The sequence below is a fragment of the Silene latifolia genome, chromosome Y (assembly GCF_048544455.1).
Source record: "Silene latifolia isolate original U9 population chromosome Y, ASM4854445v1, whole genome shotgun sequence".
NCBI classification, from domain to species: domain Eukaryota; kingdom Viridiplantae; phylum Streptophyta; class Magnoliopsida; order Caryophyllales; family Caryophyllaceae; genus Silene; species Silene latifolia.
In genome coordinates, this window is record NC_133538.1 from 193,423,400 (window position 1) to 193,441,769 (window position 18,370).

Sequence of the window (18,370 nt, forward strand, 5' to 3'; positions counted from 1 at the left end):
CATTAATGGACCAAAAATTATAGAAATAAGCTATAAACTTCAAATAAATCACAAAATTTCAAATAAATTCAAAATTCAAAATTTAAACTCATGAATATTCTGGAAAAATAACATGACACTCATAATGTTCAAAAACCTAGGTTAAAAATTTCGAAATTTATTCGGAAAAACAATGTTGCGGTATATCGATTTTAACTAAATAATCATAAAAACATGTTAAAAATTATATTCAGTAACTTTTCAATTTTAGATCTGAAAAAGATAATAAAATGCAACATATAATGTTTTTATTTAGTCATAGAGTATGTTTTATTAATATTTCACTAATAAAGTCACTATTCATGCTATTTTTCTTCAAAAATCCATAAATCATGCAAAAAGACTTCAATATAGCCTATTATTTTACACACATCTTATAAAATTGCATGTGACAACATACTAAATTTCTATAACCAGATTCGAAAATTATCTCATATTAACCTATTTTTCACCTAAATCCGAATTTAATAATGAAAAATCCATTTTTCGAGCATAAGAAGTCCAAAAATTATGAAACTTTACAGGTTATATCAAAATAATATATGTGATAACATATCCAAAAATCACTAGAAAATTCGAAGTTTAGCTATATTTAGTCCGAAAATAACATTTTTATTCATAAAATCATATTTTAATGCCATTATTGTATAATATGAACAATAAAAATCCATAAAATAACCAAAATATCCTAAAAACATTTTAGGATCAGAAATTTTAACATGCATAAATTAATTTCGTGATATCTCGTAATAACACAAATTATACAAGTTTTATATGTTATTCTTATAACTCGGAAAAACTTTTAACCGATTTGCATGCAAACAACCATGACTCTTGATACCGATTGAAGGAAAAGTAGATCTATATACTTAACATATTCATATATGTTTTAATTTAATTTGTCATAAAATTAATAAATGATCTTATGCATGCAAACAAATAAACAAGATAAAGAAGAAACATTCATCCTTACAATGGATTTTCGGTTTATAGGGCACAAGAGAGATCACCTTTCTCTCTTGTTCTTGTGCTTTCCTTAGTGGAAGAACTAAGATACAAGTATAGGATCTCTCCCAAAGCTTTATACCCAAAGCACACTCTTAATCAAAATTAATATTATAAATACTAGTACAATATTAATCTTGTAGAAAAATTGACCCAAAAATATTATAGGACACTTAATATTTTCGGTTTTGAGAGGAGGAAGAAGGAAGCTTTTTATCTCTCTAGAATTCTTATTTTTAGATGAGTAAAGTATGAATGATACACTACTAACATTTTAGTGTATTATTAGGTAAATAAGATGAAAAACCAAAACGGTTTTTCATCTCAAAAACCGGGTGGAAGGGGGGGGGGATTAAGGGAGCCAATGCATGCTTTAGTTGTTCTTTACAATAAGCATTAGGTTTGCATGGCTAGTAACTAGGGTAATCATCATGTTTACCACTCAAATAATAAACACAATATTATGCTTAATCCTCCCTTAATTTCGGTACACTTGAGTAAAATGGGATCCATTTTATTTTTGTCAATTTGTCAATATGTCACATGTCATATGTCACATAAAATTGTTATGTATTTTTAACATATTAAAAATCAACGTATTAATAAAAATACGTCATATACAAAAATCGACTTAGTAATTCATAATTACTTGTACCAAAATATTTTACCAATTATAAATCACAAGAATTTGTATTTATAATAATTCATTCAAATTTAATTGTTTCCTTAAACATTAATTTCATATGAGTAATGATACAATTCAATTACTCAGACCGTATCTCATTTTAATCAATTTCAATGAGATACGTAAATATCACTTCCAAAATCGTCCGTCAATTTTAATTAAATTAATTGACTCGTAACGTTATACGATCAATTAATTGATCAATTAAGAGTGTTGCCCTATAGGTATGACCTAGGGGATCAACTGATCACCACCGTCGCACGACAGTAATGTCAAACTATAGTCAGCCAATCATTACCGATATGTGTGGACCAGTTGACAGTAAAAATATTACTTCCTAATTGTATTCTTTATAATGAGACTTAAACATGTGATCATCATGATCAACAGTCGTGATCGCATTATTGTCGGAGGACACATATTCCAACAATTAGTCCTAAAAATGCAGGATTAAAGAAGTAGCTTAAGGACACATTTTGTGTATCAGAAATTGGGCTGTTTTAGAGAATGGGTGAAATGTCGCTTTCAACTTCCTTCTTTTGTCTAAACAAGGGCTGGGCACGACTTGGGACTACTCCTAACCTCTTGTGCTTGAAGATTTGCAGCTGCCAAGGGCCATTCTCCTAAGGCTTACACATCTTATTTGACCTTTAGCAAGCAAACAAATCTGAACTCACTTTATTACTCTATACTTTATGCTTTATTGATTTTAGTCTTTATATTCAGTTTGTGTAAGATAAAATAGCTGTTATTTTGTGCTTTTGTAAGGCTCTTTCGTGGCCCTTAGATCTAGAATGAATGGTGGAGATTGTATTGCCTTGGTCTATATAAACCAAGCACGCCTATTGTAAACATCCAGATTTGAGTTGAATTAAAATTATGAGTTTGAAAACTAAGTTTTCTACTTAGAATTCTTCTTGCTTAGTGCGGAAAAGACTCCATTTGCTTAGTGCTTTGGGGCGGAATTTAGTCCTTGCTTCGTGATCTTGGACGAGATTCCTAGGCTTACGCTTGCTTCGTGATCTCGCCTAAGTCATATCCTTGTTTAGTTCATTGTTTTTCGTGTCCATTTCAGTCACAAACACAACCCATTTTCGAGTCTAATTCTGTCCAAAATCGAGTCCTTGACGTTTTACTTCAATACTCAACCTCCATTTTTGCCATCTTCTAACCCGAGATCCCTCCTCCATTTCTCAACCAAATTCCATAATTTTTGTACCATTCGCTTCCTCTTTCCTTCCTCCTCCTTTATAGGTGAGAAAGTTTCAGTTTTGATTGAGTTTTCGAAAATGTCGTCTGAAGACAACTCAGTTTCAAGACTCGAATAACTCGTTTTCTTACTCCTAGTGGCAAGCTTGAAGACCCGGAGGGAAGCCCGTTGTCACGTACTTATTCTTCTGGAAGAGGAATACGTGCGCCACTCGTGCCAAGGCACTCGGCTTGGTGCGAGTCAGGCCTTTAAAATGATATCACTTGAGAATATTTTGAGAGAGAATAACAAATGTACAAGAGTTGCAGTGGAAAGATTGAATATTATTAATAATAATATGAGTTTTTACAATGCTTGAAATGCGGAAATAAATATTACAATATGTTTGCTAAATGATTACAAAGTTGTAGATTGAATGCAAATTGAATGAATGAAAAATGAGGCTTAATGCCCTATTTATAGATGCCCAAAAGGGGTGGTTGGAGTAAAGGGGTGCGATGCTCGATCCTCTTGGTAAATGGTGAGAATAAGGGGATAAGGATCCCCTTGTTCTTCTTTAAATAGGCGCCCAAGTGAAAAGTATGGAGTGAAGGGGTGCGACCTTCACTCCTCTTGAGGATTGGCGACAAAAGAAGGGAGTGAACCATCACTCCTCTTCATGGTTGGCGGCAAAGGAGGGAGTGAAAGGGTGTGACTTAGTTACTCTTCATGTTGGCGCTAAAAGGGATGGGTAAGGGGTTGGTGTGTGAGAGACATAATGGATAAGGATGACAAGGGGGGGTGTATTTGTGTGTGAGAGAGGGAATGGATAAGGATGGATTAGGATAAGGATAAAGTAAGGGGGATGTATGTGGACAAGGGACTTGGTTCAAGGCCCTAGGACACATCCCTTGGTGTATTCGCATCTACTCGGCATGGTTGGACTTGTGGACTGCGTAGTTGCTTGCCAGCTAACCTCAACTTGAAATGAGCTGCCTCTACTGAGAGTGAGCTGAGTGGACTTGAGTGAGCTAGTCGTGAGCTGGAGTAAACTATTGTTGAGCTGCCCGGAGTTTGTATAGGCTTCGTATATGCGAGTATGCTTTGTGTGAGCTACCATAAGCATCCTTAAGGCATCACGGGAGCTCGAAATGAGCGAACCGTGACATTCTCCCCCACTTGGAATGGTTGACGTCCCTGTAAACTCTTAGTATGGCACGGCCATGTCCGTAATTAGTTTCTTCTGGACTCCTTGTGGCCATGCCATGTTGTTGGTGTTAAGGTGTGTTTGAGGTTATATCTTGGTTTTTGTTCCAAAACTTCTTGTTGGTTTTCCAAGGGATATCTTCTTCTTTCGTCTCGATTCTTATGTTGGCGCTTGAACATGGACCGTTGATACGCACTTGCACTTTCATTTGACTTGTGCTCGGCATCGTGATCCGCTTGTTGTTCTTGTTGGCAATCGGGCAGGCATTTAAAAGGTGATTGCCTCCACATCCGAAACATTTGCCATTCTTTGGTCCCTTCTTTATCTTGGGTTTTCCCTTTTCTTTGTCGGGTTTCTTTGTCTCCTTGGGCTTCCCTCCCTTTTAGAGATCTTTCGTTCCTTTGGGTTTCTTTTCTTTGGCAATTCTCGTAATCTTGTCTTGGAATTCCTCGGTCATCTCCCCTTGAGATGTGCCCAAAATAACTTCCATTGGTCGAGTCTCTTGTCATGATAAGTCGGCAAGAGAGCCTTGTTGGACGTTCCTCTACGTCCACGTTAATGTCGAAGGGCTGTTGTTCGGCATTGATAATGAGTAGGTCGGGGGTCCATCTCCAAGATCCCATTGTTCGTAGTAAATCGACACCAAGTAACACTTCGACGCTTTCAACATTAGGGATCATGAAATCAGCCACTCCTTGCCAATCTCCGAGTTGAATAGGTACATTGTAGGCCAAGCGGCATTCTAGATGCTCGGAATTGCCTTCTGGTTTGACGGTAGTCTTGACATAGGAATAACGAATACAATCTTGGGCGGCCCTTTTAATGGTAAGGACGTTGTGTAACGACCTCGGGTCTATTGATATTTTGGCCTCCACATTTTGAATTTTTCCTTGAGTTGTCCATAGAGAATTGAATGGTAATACGTCACTTACGTCTATGGGCTTTTATGGTATTGGTGTTTTATCAATGATTTGTTCGTGTGTCGAATCTGAAATGCTTGTTGGTTGGATATGGTATTCTTCGCCTTGAACCTCATCGATTCGGGCCTTGCCTTTTCCAACTCCCTTTGTACCCGAGTCTCCAAATTTGGAGTTCTTGGTGATGGTTGTCCTCTCCATCATTTTGAGAAGTGTTTTCTTCACGGGGCACTTCCGCACATAGTGAGGCCCGTTACATAGGAAACAACTATTCTCACATATATCTTTGTCTTTTTTCTTGGGGTGTCCCAATGACCCCGTTCCCGTTGGATCGTCAGTTGCTTATATGGTAGACAAACTACGATCTCGGCTTATTCTTTTTGGATTGGGTACTAGCGGTACCCATATGCGGCCTTCTACCATGACGGCCTTATTCCCTACAAATGTAAATGGCTCTGCAGCCCGGATGAATTCCAGCCCCAAAATACAGGCATGGTCATCCATTGTTACGATGGTAAAGTCCACCGTTCCCTCCCAATCCCCCACTTGGATTGGTACATCACGAGCGGTTCCATGGATGGGTATAGAAGCGGAATTCACGGCTTTCATGGTGTCGGTTCCCTGCCCGTACTTGATACCCAATCTTGCGGCGACCCCCTTGCTCATGAAGGTGTGAGATGCTCCCGTGTCAAGAAGAGAGACAATGGGCGTGTCACTTACCCTTGCTTCAACAAACATTAACTCATTGTCCTTAGTAGGCATACGTCCATTCTTAGACGAAGTTTCTTTGTGATCACCAACGTCCCAGTGTGCTCCAGATCTCTTCTTTGATTCTTTGGACATGACATTGAGTAAACGAAGTGTACTCATGGTGGCCTCCCCTTCATCGGATTCCTCTTGAAACTCGTACGCCTTGGCCATGGCGTTCAATCTTTGCTTGCTTGGACAATCACGGACAAAATGTGGCCCTCCGCATAGGAAACAATCAGGTTATTTCTTGCTTTTGTTAGACTTCTCCTTGGACTTACTCCTGTCGTCGTCCTTGGAGTCATATGAAGTCCTGCCACCCGTTGGCTTTGAACGATCTGAGGCGTATCTTCCTCCACCGTTCCCCCTAGAATTCTTTGAGAAACCCTTGCTTGGTTAACTCGAACTTTCATATAGTGATTCGGCAACCGCAATAGCGTCACTAAGAGTCTTCAAACTCCTACGCTTGATTTCTTCTTCGACCCATCGTTGAAGACCATCCTTGAAATAGAGAAGAGAAAGTGATTCGGGCATACCGCCAATCTGAAGTAGCAGAGTAGTGAATTGCTTAATATACTCTCGAATAGATCCCGATTGCTTCAAATTTCTTAACTTTCTTGAGGCGAGTTCGCCGGCATTCTTGGGATAGAAATATTTCTTGAAATCTGCCTTGAACTCGTCCCATGTATCTATGGTACACGCATCCCTTTGGATGTCGTTTTCTCTTCTTCTCCACCATAGGATTGCATCTTCGGTTAGGTACAAAGTTACGGTGCTTATTTTCATTTTCTCGGCCTCCACGAGGACATTATGGAAGTAGCGTTCCATACTCCATAGAAAGTTGTCAATTGTCTTGGAGTCCCGATCGCTACTATATTAGGGCGGCTCAGGAATTTTCACCCGCGGTGTGTTTTTCCTGCCCGCTCCCCCACTTTCTCCGTCTTGGATAGAAACAACCTCGGCCCTTAAATCATCAATACCAATTGATTGTGCTAATTGGGGATTTGGCCTGTCGACTTCCAAAAACCCAAGCCTTTCATTGACTTGTTGCATGGCTTCTCGACACGCATCAATATCGCTTTCTATCTTGCCAAAGCGTGCCTCGGTTGCTGCCTTTGTATTCTTGGCCTTCTCGGCCGTTGGGTTTTTGTTTATTTCCGCCCCCGACATTCTTTGATGGTGATATCAAATATAACTTGAAGAAAATAAAATGAGATGTGATTTGGATGTGAACCTTTGTCTTGTAACGACGTTACTTTGATGTAAAACTTGGTTTGGGAAACCTCATTTATTTGATGTAGATGAAGCGTGAATTGGTCGAAAACTGGCTCTGGTAACCACGTGTCACGTACTTATTCTTCTGGAAGAGGAATATGTGCGCCACTCGTCCAAGACACTCGGCTTGGTGCGAGTCAAGCCTTTGAAATGATATCACTTGAGAATATTTTGAGAGAGAATAGCAAATGTACAAGAGTTGCAGCAGAAAGATTGAATATTATTAATAATAATATGAGTTTGTACAATGCTTGAAATGCGGAAATAAATATTACAATATGTTTGCTAAATGATTACAAAGTTGTAGATTGAATGCAAATTGAATGAATGAAAAATGAGGCCTAATGCCCTATTTATAGATGCCCAAAAAGGGTGGTTGGAGTGAAGGGGTGCGATGCTCGCTCCTCTTGGTAAATGGTGAGAATAAGGGGATAAGGATCCCCTTGTTCCTCTTCAAATAGGCGCCCAAGTGCAAAGTATGGAGTGAAGAGGTGTGACCTTCACTCCTCTTGAGGATTGGCGGCAAAAGGAGGGAGTGAACCATCACTCCTCTTCATGGTTGGCGGCAAAGGAAGGAGTGAAAGGGTGTGACTTCGTTCCTCTTTATGTTGGCGCCAAAAGGGATGGGTAAGGGGGGAGTGTATTTGGTGTGTGAGAGACATAATGGATAAGGATGACAAGGGGGGTGTATTTGTGTGTGAGAGAGGGAATGGATAAGGATGGATTAGGATAAGGATGAAGTAAGGGGGATATATGTGGACAAGGGACTTGGTTCAAGGCCCTAGGACACATCCCTTGGCGTATTCGCATCTACTCGGCATGGTTGGACTTGTGGACTCCGTAGTTACTTGTCCAGCTAACCTCAACTTGAAATGAGCTGCCTATCACATCTTGATTTATTTGAGCACGAAAAGACGTGTGCCACTCGGCCAAGCCAATGCTACTTTGGTCGAGTCAGGAAACCCTTCACGAACAAGTATCACTACGGAAATAATATTGAAAGAAAGATATAATACGAAACTAATAAAGTGCGGAATAATCGTAGAATATCGATAAAGAAAATGTATTGTTATTATTGAGAATGGGAAAATATAAATATAATTACAAGAGTTTCTATACATAGATTTTGTAGAAGGAAAAGGATTTGTAGAGAGAAGAGATTGTGTAAAATGAAGGCCAAATGCCTTCTTATATAGGGGAGGGAAATGGCGGTTGGGAGTGAAGGGGTGCAAGAGACACCCCTTGGTGAAATGGCGGGAGGAACAAAGGGGAAGACCCCCTTGGCACCCCTTGGGCTTGGCGGGAACAAATGGGAGGGAGGAACCATTGGTTCCTCTTCAAAATGGCGCCAAAAGGGAAGAGGGGAAGGGGGGTGTATGTGTTGGGAAATGTGTCCTCAACAACAGTGCGATCATATGATTTAAATATCATAATTAAATCTCATTTTAAAGAATACATTTGGGAAGTATTTTTACTGTCAACTGGTCCACACATATCGGTAATGATTGGCTGACTAGAGTTTGACATTACTGTCGTGCGACGGTGGTGATCAGTTGATCCCCTAGGTCATACCTATAGGGCAACACTCTTAATTGATTATTTAATTAATCGTATAATGTTACGAGTTAATTAAATTACTTGAAAATTGACGGACGATTTTGGAAGTAAAATTTACGTGTCTCATTTAGATGAGATACGGTCTGAGTAATCGAATTGTATCTTTACTCAGATGAAATTATTGTTTAAGGAAACAATTGAAATTGAATGAATAATTATAAATACAAGTTGTTGTGATTTATAATTGGTAAAATATTTTGGTACAAGTAATTATGAATTACTGAGTCAATTTTGTGTATGACGTATTTTTATTAATACGTTGATTTTTAAATGTGTTAAAAATACATAACAATTTTATGTGACATGTGACATGTAACATATTGACAAATTGACAAGGATAATATGGACACCATATTATATGATGGCCGAAATTTTGAAGACAAAATAAAGAGACCATGACTTTTCCTCTTCTCTACACTATTTGGGGAAGATTAAGAGTCATGTCTTTTATTCTTCTTTTGCCCACAATTGTCTATATGTACTAGAATCAATTCATTCACTTAACAAGCTGAAAACTTAAGTGTTTTAAGTGAGCAAAACTCTTCCTCTTCTCCTCTCCATATGAACCGAAATTTGGGAGCTAAAAGGCCAAATTTTTGGGTCAATTTTCTTGCAAAATTAGTATTATCTAGTCTTCATAATATTGGTTTGATTAAGAGAAAGCTTTGGGTATAAAGCCTTGGGAGAGATCCTATACTTGGGTCTTGGGTTCTTTGTTCTTCCATTTAAGGGATAGCTCAAGAACAAAAGAGAAGGAGAACTCTTTTGTGCCCATATATACCGATATTGCAATGTAAGGACATGATTTCTCCTCTATTATATCTTTTGTTTGCATGCATAAGATCATTAGTTAATTTTGTGACAAATTATATTTAAGCATATATGAGTATGTTGTTAGGTATAAAGATCTACCTTTCCTTCAATTGGTATCAGAGCAATGGTTGTTTGCATGCAAATCGGTTATAGTTTTTCCGAGTTATACGATTAACATATAAAACTTGTAAATTTGTGATATTATGATATATCACGAAATTAATTTATGCATGTTAAGTTTCTGATCCTAAAATGATTTTTAGGATTTTTGCTTAATTTACGGATTTTACTGTTCATATTATATAATATTGGCATTAAAATGTGATTTTTATGATAAAAATGCCATTTTTGGACGAAAATTAGCTAAACTTCGAATTTTCCAGTTCTTTTTGGATATGTTTTCACATATATTATTATTAGATGATCTGGAAATTTTTATAATTTTATGAGTTGTTATGCTCGAAAAATGAATTTTTCATTATTAAATTCGTTTTTGGTGAAAAATAGGTTAATATGAGATAAATTTCGATTCTGGTCATATAAATTTAGTATGTTGTCACATGCAATTTTACAAGATGTGTGTAAAATAATTGGCTATATTGAAGTCTTTATGCATGATTTATGGATTTTTGAAGAAAAATAGCATAAATAGTGACAGTTTTAGTGAAAAATTGCTAAAACATGCTTCATGACTAGGGAAAAACGTGATATGTTGCTTTTTATTATCTTTTTCAGATCTAAAATTGAAAAGTTGGTGAAAATAATTTTTCTCATGTTTTTATGATTATTTTAGTTTAAATCGATAAACCGCAACATTGTTTTTCCGGATAAAATTTCGAAATTTTTAACCTAAGTTTTTGAACATTATGAGTGTCATGGTTTTTTTCCAGAATGTTCAAGAGTTTAAATTTCAAATTTTGATTTTATTTGAAATTTTTATGATTTATTTGAAGTTTATAGCTTATTTTATTATAATTTTAAGTCCATTATGAACAAATATGAGTTAATTATGGTCAAATTATTAGTGAAGACTAATTTTGAGTCCTAAAAGGTTAGGGTAATTAACTTAAGCATAAATATGAATTTATGTACATAAATATGAATTTATGTAATTTTGGTGATTAAAAAATGTTGAAATCACGCAAATCCGTAAAAACCGAGTAATATATGATATTGGCTAATTTAAAGGCGATTTAGCATAAAATTGGGCATGTTCATACATATTATAATGCTGCATATTTCAATTGTTGAATGTCTTTTATTTATATAATTTTGAATTATGTAATTTTGCTTAGTATGGCCTTAGATTTTTATTGGTATTACCCGAAATGTATGGTAATATCGATTCGGTTGTAATTTTATTGTGATCTCGTATCACCGTCTTGTAATTTAATAGATTTATTTTATTATAGTTACAAATGTATAATAGGAATTATGTAATTCATTATGTAATTTTAATTCATTCCGGAGTTCCTAAAGACGAATTTCCTAAAGATGGCGATACATAAAGACGGTGTTACCTCGAGATGCGTGCCACAACCGAAGATCAAGGGACCAATGGAGTTGGTTTCCGAATATGTAATAGTTAAACAGTTTTCTATTTCTAGGAAGGCCATACTAGGATTTTTTTATGTTTTGCATTTTATTTATGTCGCATGCATCGCTAAATCGCCATAACTAAAACATGCATCGTTCTAATCGAGTCCTTCGACCGTGTCAATTACAATTATCGTAGTTCACCGCTTTAGTTCACTTAAAACGTGATAGATAATAAATTGACATGACCTCTCGCTAAAATAATCAATTGAGACATAGCCTTACCAAATAGTAGAAACCATGAAAACCTATTTCGTGAGGGAGTGCACTCGGCCACACCGGGTACAAACCTTGTTACGTAGGGGAAGTGGGTGATGAATGTCAATCCACCGAATTCATGTTAATAAGGGGTATTTCGGCACACCGTGCCCTAAGTTGATGTGGGTTTGGATTATGGACACATTTATTCGAAATTTGGGTTGTACTCAACGAAAGTATTCACGACGTATTTCCGGATGTGTTTCGGGCTAGAGATGAATATTAATGTAAATATCATCGACCAAGAGTTCTAAAAGTAGAATCGATTAAAGAGTTAATCCACCGAGTTATATTGATGAGGGGTATTTCGGCACACCGTGCCCCAAGTTGATATGAATTTGGGTCTTGGAATCATTTATCTAGTTGGGTAGAGGTCACTAGAAAAATGCATAAAACTTGTTATCTACAAGTATTATTAAAACGATAAATGTTAAGTTTTCCACTATTCCGTTATCATATTGTTCTATTTCTTTACCACAATTCATATACGATATCATTTCGTTTTTTTTCAAAATCTCCTTAAAACATCGTAACTAGAGACAAATTTGATTTTGCTTCTAAAACCTCATATGAACCATTGCTAAGGATCTCTTCTAAAGAGTATAGATTAAAGTTATCTATTATCAAACAGGTTTTTGATTCTAGACTAACACATCTACTTAGAATGGATTGTTTTTCATGTACTTAAAAGAATTAAGTACCTTGAAATGATTGTTTTGGTAATTAGTTTTGTCAGAATTCGTAATTGACCAAAATAATGCAACCACCTCAATGAGAGTTTTTAAGACTAAAACGAACAAATGAAGAGTGTTCTTCATGAATTCAATTTTGCTTCTCAAAGCAAAGACTCATTGAAATGAGTGGGAGCATTCTCTTAAACCGTTAAGATAAGGACGAGGTTCAAGAAGTAAAGATTATAATGGAATTGATACAAGGTAATGTTAAAAGTAAAGTTGTTGAGAATGACGATACTAAACCTATCAATCCCGACCGATAAAGTTTCCATTGTCTCAAATGTTGGACACGAGAAAGGAAACTACCCCAAATTATTGAAGAATCAATAAGTTAGGTGTGGGACATCTAAAGGGATATTCTTCTTTAAATGTTTATTTGATTAAACATAAATTTTGCTAGTACCACTTCGTCAATATTAGAAACCAGTGGTGGTTTTCATCATTATGTTTGATACATAAGATGATTAGAATATGACGACTAGCAACAATGAAGTCGAGAGATAGAGTCATTGTGTACTAAATCTAGTTTTGGGTTTAGAGTTGTACTTAATTATGACTATTAAGTGCATAAACTCTAAATAAGAATACAACTTGTTAAGATACAAAAGAGGTTTCACTTTTGTGACCCTATACACCACGATTTGATGTATGGCTAGCCCATTATCAAGGTGATTATATTCTAAACCAAACTAGAATGATATATCATGAAGATGATGCAAGACTCAAATTGGTAACCCAAGATTAAACCTTAAATTTTGGAATGATAAACGCAAAGAGTTATCGAGTACTCTTGAAACCATTAGATTGTTAATGGTATATGCGTATCTTGCATTCAAAGCAAGATGTCTCGTGCCTTTTGGTTGAAAAGGAGATCGAGGTTGTAAATCATTGATCCAAAATAGGTTGATCATTTTCTTTTACCAACGATTTAAGTTGATAAGGTAAATAGAGAAATATTTGAAGAAGTTCAAAGAATTCAAGGAATCACGATTTAGTCGTGATGGGATTATCAAAGTGAAGACTTTGATATAAGCCAAAGGAAATGTGATATAGTATCACAAGTTAATCTCTCTTAGCACGCATTATGGAGTAATGTGTGGTTGGATAAGAAATCAAACGCTATTCGATATGGTTTGGACTTCAATCAAGTTACTTTGAGTTACTTGATCCTTTTGGGGATTTTATCATTTTTGTCTAAATTATTTTTCCACTAAATAGAATCATATGAGATATGAAATGGTAAGGGTACCATGTTTGTAAGTTTTCACAAGAAACAAATGCTCATTTTTCCTTATGATAATCACGAGTACACCAGGTTTGTGGCTCGTGAAGCTGTCTTTCTAAAATACAAGTTTATTTCTAGAAGACAGAGTGGGAGAAAATTATTCAAGAGCCACAAAGAATGTCATGTCGCAAGAAACAGGTCTTTCTTGGCTACATAGGACGTGTTGTGTAAGACTTTGTTTCTTTAAAACCTAGGAGGTTAAATTCGTCACTTGTTAAAGATGATGAATTCAAGCTACTTTTAAGAAAGTAAAGAGCTTATAACTTACAAAAGAAATTGTTTGATTCAAGTTGATTACTTCTAGAAAGTAATGAACATATGACTTACATAAAAGTGTTTAAGTCACAACTCAATACAAGGCTTAGAGCCATGAAAATCCGAAACAAAAAGGCTTGATTAGTGACAAAGGGTTTTGCACTAATAAAGAGAGATTTCAAAGCAAGATTGGCCGCAAAGAGTTTTGCACTGATTGAAATGCTTAAGTCTATTTGGATCTTCTTAGGGATTGTGTTTCATTATGAGGATATGAATACAACAAGTGAATCTAGAACCCACTTCTTCAATAGAAGGAATGTATTCAATACATGTCATGAGTTTTATAGATTCTTGCAATCCTAAGATAATGTGAAACTTAAGAGAGGGTCTTAAGTAGGACATCAATGAGTTAGAATCAATGTTTTGATCATGTTATAAAACTTTTCTCGATAAGACGAGAAGTTGTTTTTATACATGAAGTTTAGTGGGAGTTACGGAAATTTTATTTAGTCCGATATGTGGATGACATATTGATCATTAAGAATGATTTAAGACTTTTGGAGTAATATAATACATCTTTAATATCCAGATTTATGAAGATAAATCTACATGATATTAGCGTCAATAAGAAGTCTTATGTTGATAAGATTCATGACTAGTTCAATTAAATTGAACATATTTGATTGATTCCATTTGCTTTCTTGGGATCAATTAAATGAGTAATGATGTATAACACTTCATATACTTTGAGTATTATGAATTGTTTTCAAAATCGAATTTAAGTAATCTTTATCAAGTAAGCCATGAAGATTACCCTTAAGTGCTTGCAGAAGCATTAAGGAAGTAAAGCAAAGTGTTTATGATGCAATTTTGTGTAAGGGTGTTACACAAGTGACAATTGACAATTGAGATTGCGCATGGTTTCGACAAAACCATAATCAAAACACATTAGGGTGGTTAAGAGACCATTATGGCTATGATAATTAAGAAGTAGATTTTCTAGAATCGTTCTAGACAATAAAGAACAATGAGAGATATTTATAACGGAAATTGAGTACACTTGCAATCATGAGATGTGCAAGAAGGATGAGTCCCGCACACTGTGAAAACAGTGGGAGCTATTCTTAGGCTAGAAGGGCCTATGTCTTGATTGGATCTCGACACGTACTCAGAAAGTTTTGTAATGCAAATGTATACATTACAAAGGAAAACGAGTGTGTAGTTAGGTTGAGTAAGGTGCAAGAAGTTGATAAAACCTACTAACCAAAGCCTTATCAAGGCTAAACATGATGAGTCATGTCATTTCAATTGGATTGAAATGAACAACTACGTACAAGATCAAATTAGATTATAGAATATGAAATAGTAATCAGGCATTGGCTATTCATATGTGATAATCACATTTGTCGTTCGAGTTTTTCTTTAAAAACTCCTTTTATACTTTGTTACATCCAAACGGGTTGTAATGACAATTGAACCCTGTTAAAGTGAATACGGATTAACATTGTATTCGCCCATAGTCACTTGTATGAGGTGACGTCTCGAAGTGACTAGAGTGTGATGCGATTGATGGCAAGTTCAAGTGCCATAGAGTCATGTGAGATGACTAGTCGATCACATAGGCAGACTGTTAGGAACATTTTGTCGGGCCTTATGACCGCTTATAGAGTTCTGGCAAATTTATATAGCCTGGTCGTGGCGAGAGCTGCTATAGTATTCAAATGAGTCGATTCTTTTGACTAAAGACTATTCTCCTAAGATGGCACAGTTTCAGATTAACTTTGATTTGTGTTACTACGACCTTCGTAAATGGGGTCAAATGGGCATATTTTGGGTTATGATGGCTGTGGCTAGTCGAAGGGAATGAGTGCGATAGGAATTGTCCACCCCTTTGTCAGGGTTATAACAATATCTCAGGGCCACTCGAGGAGTAATGAACTGGAAATGCGTGGCCACGCTCGGAATGTATCCATGGTGGATAAATCCGGTCAATCAGTTATTCTCCAGATCGAGGAAACCACTCACGATATGATCACTTGCAAGTACGACCTGAAAGACACCTTGCATTGAGTGGGAGATAGTAATAGGACAAGAGAATTGGTGACGCACACTTGTCGAGGACAAGTGGGAGATTGTTGGGAAATGTGTCCTCAACAACAGTGCGATCATATGATTTAAATATCATAATTAAATCTCATTTTAAAGAATACATTTGGGAAGTATTTTTTACTGTCAACTGGTCCACACATATCGGTAATGATTGGCTGACTAGAGTTTGACATTACTGTCGTGCGACGGTGGTGATCAGTTGATCCCCTAGGTCATACCTATAGGGCAACACTCTTAATTGATTATTTAATTAATCGTATAATGTTACGAGTTAATTAAATTACTTGAAAATTGACGGACGATTTTGGAAGTAAAATTTACGTGTCTCATTTAGATGAGATACGGTCTGAGTAATCGAATTGTATCTTTACTCAGATGAAATTATTGTTTAAGGAAACAATTGAAATTGAATGAATAATTATAAATACAAGTTGTTGTGATTTATAATTGGTAAAATATTTTGGTACAAGTAATTATGAATTACTGAGTCAATTTTGTGTATGACGTATTTTTATTAATACGTTGATTTTTAAATGTGTTAAAAATACATAACAATTTTATGTGACATGTGACATGTAACATATTGACAAATTGACAAGGATAATATGGACACCATATTATATGATGGCCGAAATTTTGAAGACAAAATAAAGAGACCATGACTTTTCCTCTTCTCTACACTATTTGGGGAAGATTAAGAGTCATGTCTTTTATTCTTCTTTTGCCCACAATTGTCTATATGTACTAGAATCAATTCATTCACTTAACAAGCTGAAAACTTAAGTGTTTTAAGTGAGCAAAACTCTTCCTCTTCTCCTCTCCATATGAACCGAAATTTGGGAGCTAAAAGGCCAAATTTTTGGGTCAATTTTCTTGCAAAATTAGTATTATCTAGTCTTCATAATATTGGTTTGATTAAGAGAAAGCTTTGGGTATAAAGCCTTGGGAGAGATCCTATACTTGGGTCTTGGGTTCTTTGTTCTTCCATTTAAGGGATAGCTCAAGAACAAAAGAGAAGGAGAACTCTTTTGTGCCCATATATACCGATATTGCAATGTAAGGACATGATTTCTCCTCTATTATATCTTTTGTTTGCATGCATAAGATCATTAGTTAATTTTGTGACAAATTATATTTAAGCATATATGAGTATGTTGTTAGGTATAAAGATCTACCTTTCCTTCAGTATGTGTGGTTGTGAGAGGAAAGGATAAGGATGAATGTGGATGCAACACATCACCACCCATGTGCCTCTCATGTGCCTCCTCCTCTAGCTAGGGTGGACTAGGTAGTGAGCTGCTCTAGTGACCCCTGAGTACTTGTGAGCTGACTTCCACTCCCCGTGAGCTGAGTGAACTTGAGTGAGCTAGTCGTGAGCTGAGTGAACTAGTGTTGAGCTGCGTATAGTTGCCTTGAGCTTGCTTTGAGCTTGGATTTGTGTTTGTATGCGGATGTTGAGCTGCCCTGGCGTTGCTAGCCCATGATGCTTGCTCAAATAACCTCAAGATGGCTAAGAAAAAAGTGACGGGTGACATGCTCCTTCACTTGAATGGTTGATGCCCTCCTCAACGTCACGATTCAAAAAGAAAAATTACATGTAAAGATATCTACTACATAATATCTATTGTATTTTTGAAACATGACCGAACATACTAACAAGCCTAAATGTTCGGTATTTGATAATATAAACGAACACTCTAACATGCCTAAGTGTTCGGGAAACATAACATAAATAATCGAACATTCTAACAAGCCTAAATGTTAGATCTTTTATTCTACTATTTACATGAGATCTATATACATAAAAGATATGATGATTGCTCTTTCTAAAGCGATGATCTATCGCCTATTTCCATCACCCTTGGTCTTGATTTGTTGAAGTTTCTTCATTCTTGTGAGTTCGGGCCGTCAACACGGTCCTCTATAAAGTCGGGATGTAAACTTGGTCCCTCGAATGGATCCTAAGTCGCATACCATGAAGATAAGCGGAAGTTAACCTCCGGATAGTATGGCCCATGTTCATAACCGGCCTCCCCAACTTCTTACGTCCCTGCCACCCTCACATAAGGAACCACGTCCTCGGGTTGAGCATTCAAAGGAATGTAGTGGCGCACAAGCGGGTTATCCCTCCATGGTGTTCCCCCATTAGTACTACTTCCGTCTTCTAAATTGTTAAAATGTTATGGGTAGTAACCATCATCCATGAAACTTGATTGAGCGGTGTCCATCAAGTCATCGTTTGGAGTAACGTTACTGCCTATTGATGAAGCATAATTCCCCTCAATAAAAAGATTGCGATTGATAGATTTACCTGGATTTGCATAGGGGTTGAGTCCTACCCAATCGGTTTGGGCATTGATCTCGTCTAGCAATTCGCCAATTGTTCTTGTTTCATTGTTGTTGAGCCCTATTGGAGGAATGAATGAATTATATGGACAATGTTGGGCGGAATGGTGGCCGAGACACACGGGGCAGCCCTCGTTGATTAACACTTGAATAATATCGTCACATGGGTCTTCTTGCTTGACCCTTTTGAGAACAAAACGAGTACTACACCCGGGTGCATAAGGTTTTACAATTCGTGAAATAGATTGTTGTGCGGCTTCACGATGCACCATCCGCCCTTCTTCTCTTTCTCT

General features: G+C 36.5%; 1 protein-coding gene across 1 annotated transcript; it reads right to left on the reverse strand.

Annotated features, from left to right (window-relative positions):
- Positions 1-6,185: 6,185 nt before the first annotated feature.
- On the reverse strand, positions 6,186-6,617 carry LOC141629713 (uncharacterized). The gene has a single exon (XM_074442677.1). It carries the CDS (start codon positions 6,615-6,617, stop codon positions 6,186-6,188), a length of 432 nt encoding a protein of 143 aa, XP_074298778.1.
- Between the last annotated feature and the right edge of the window lie 11,753 nt (positions 6,618-18,370).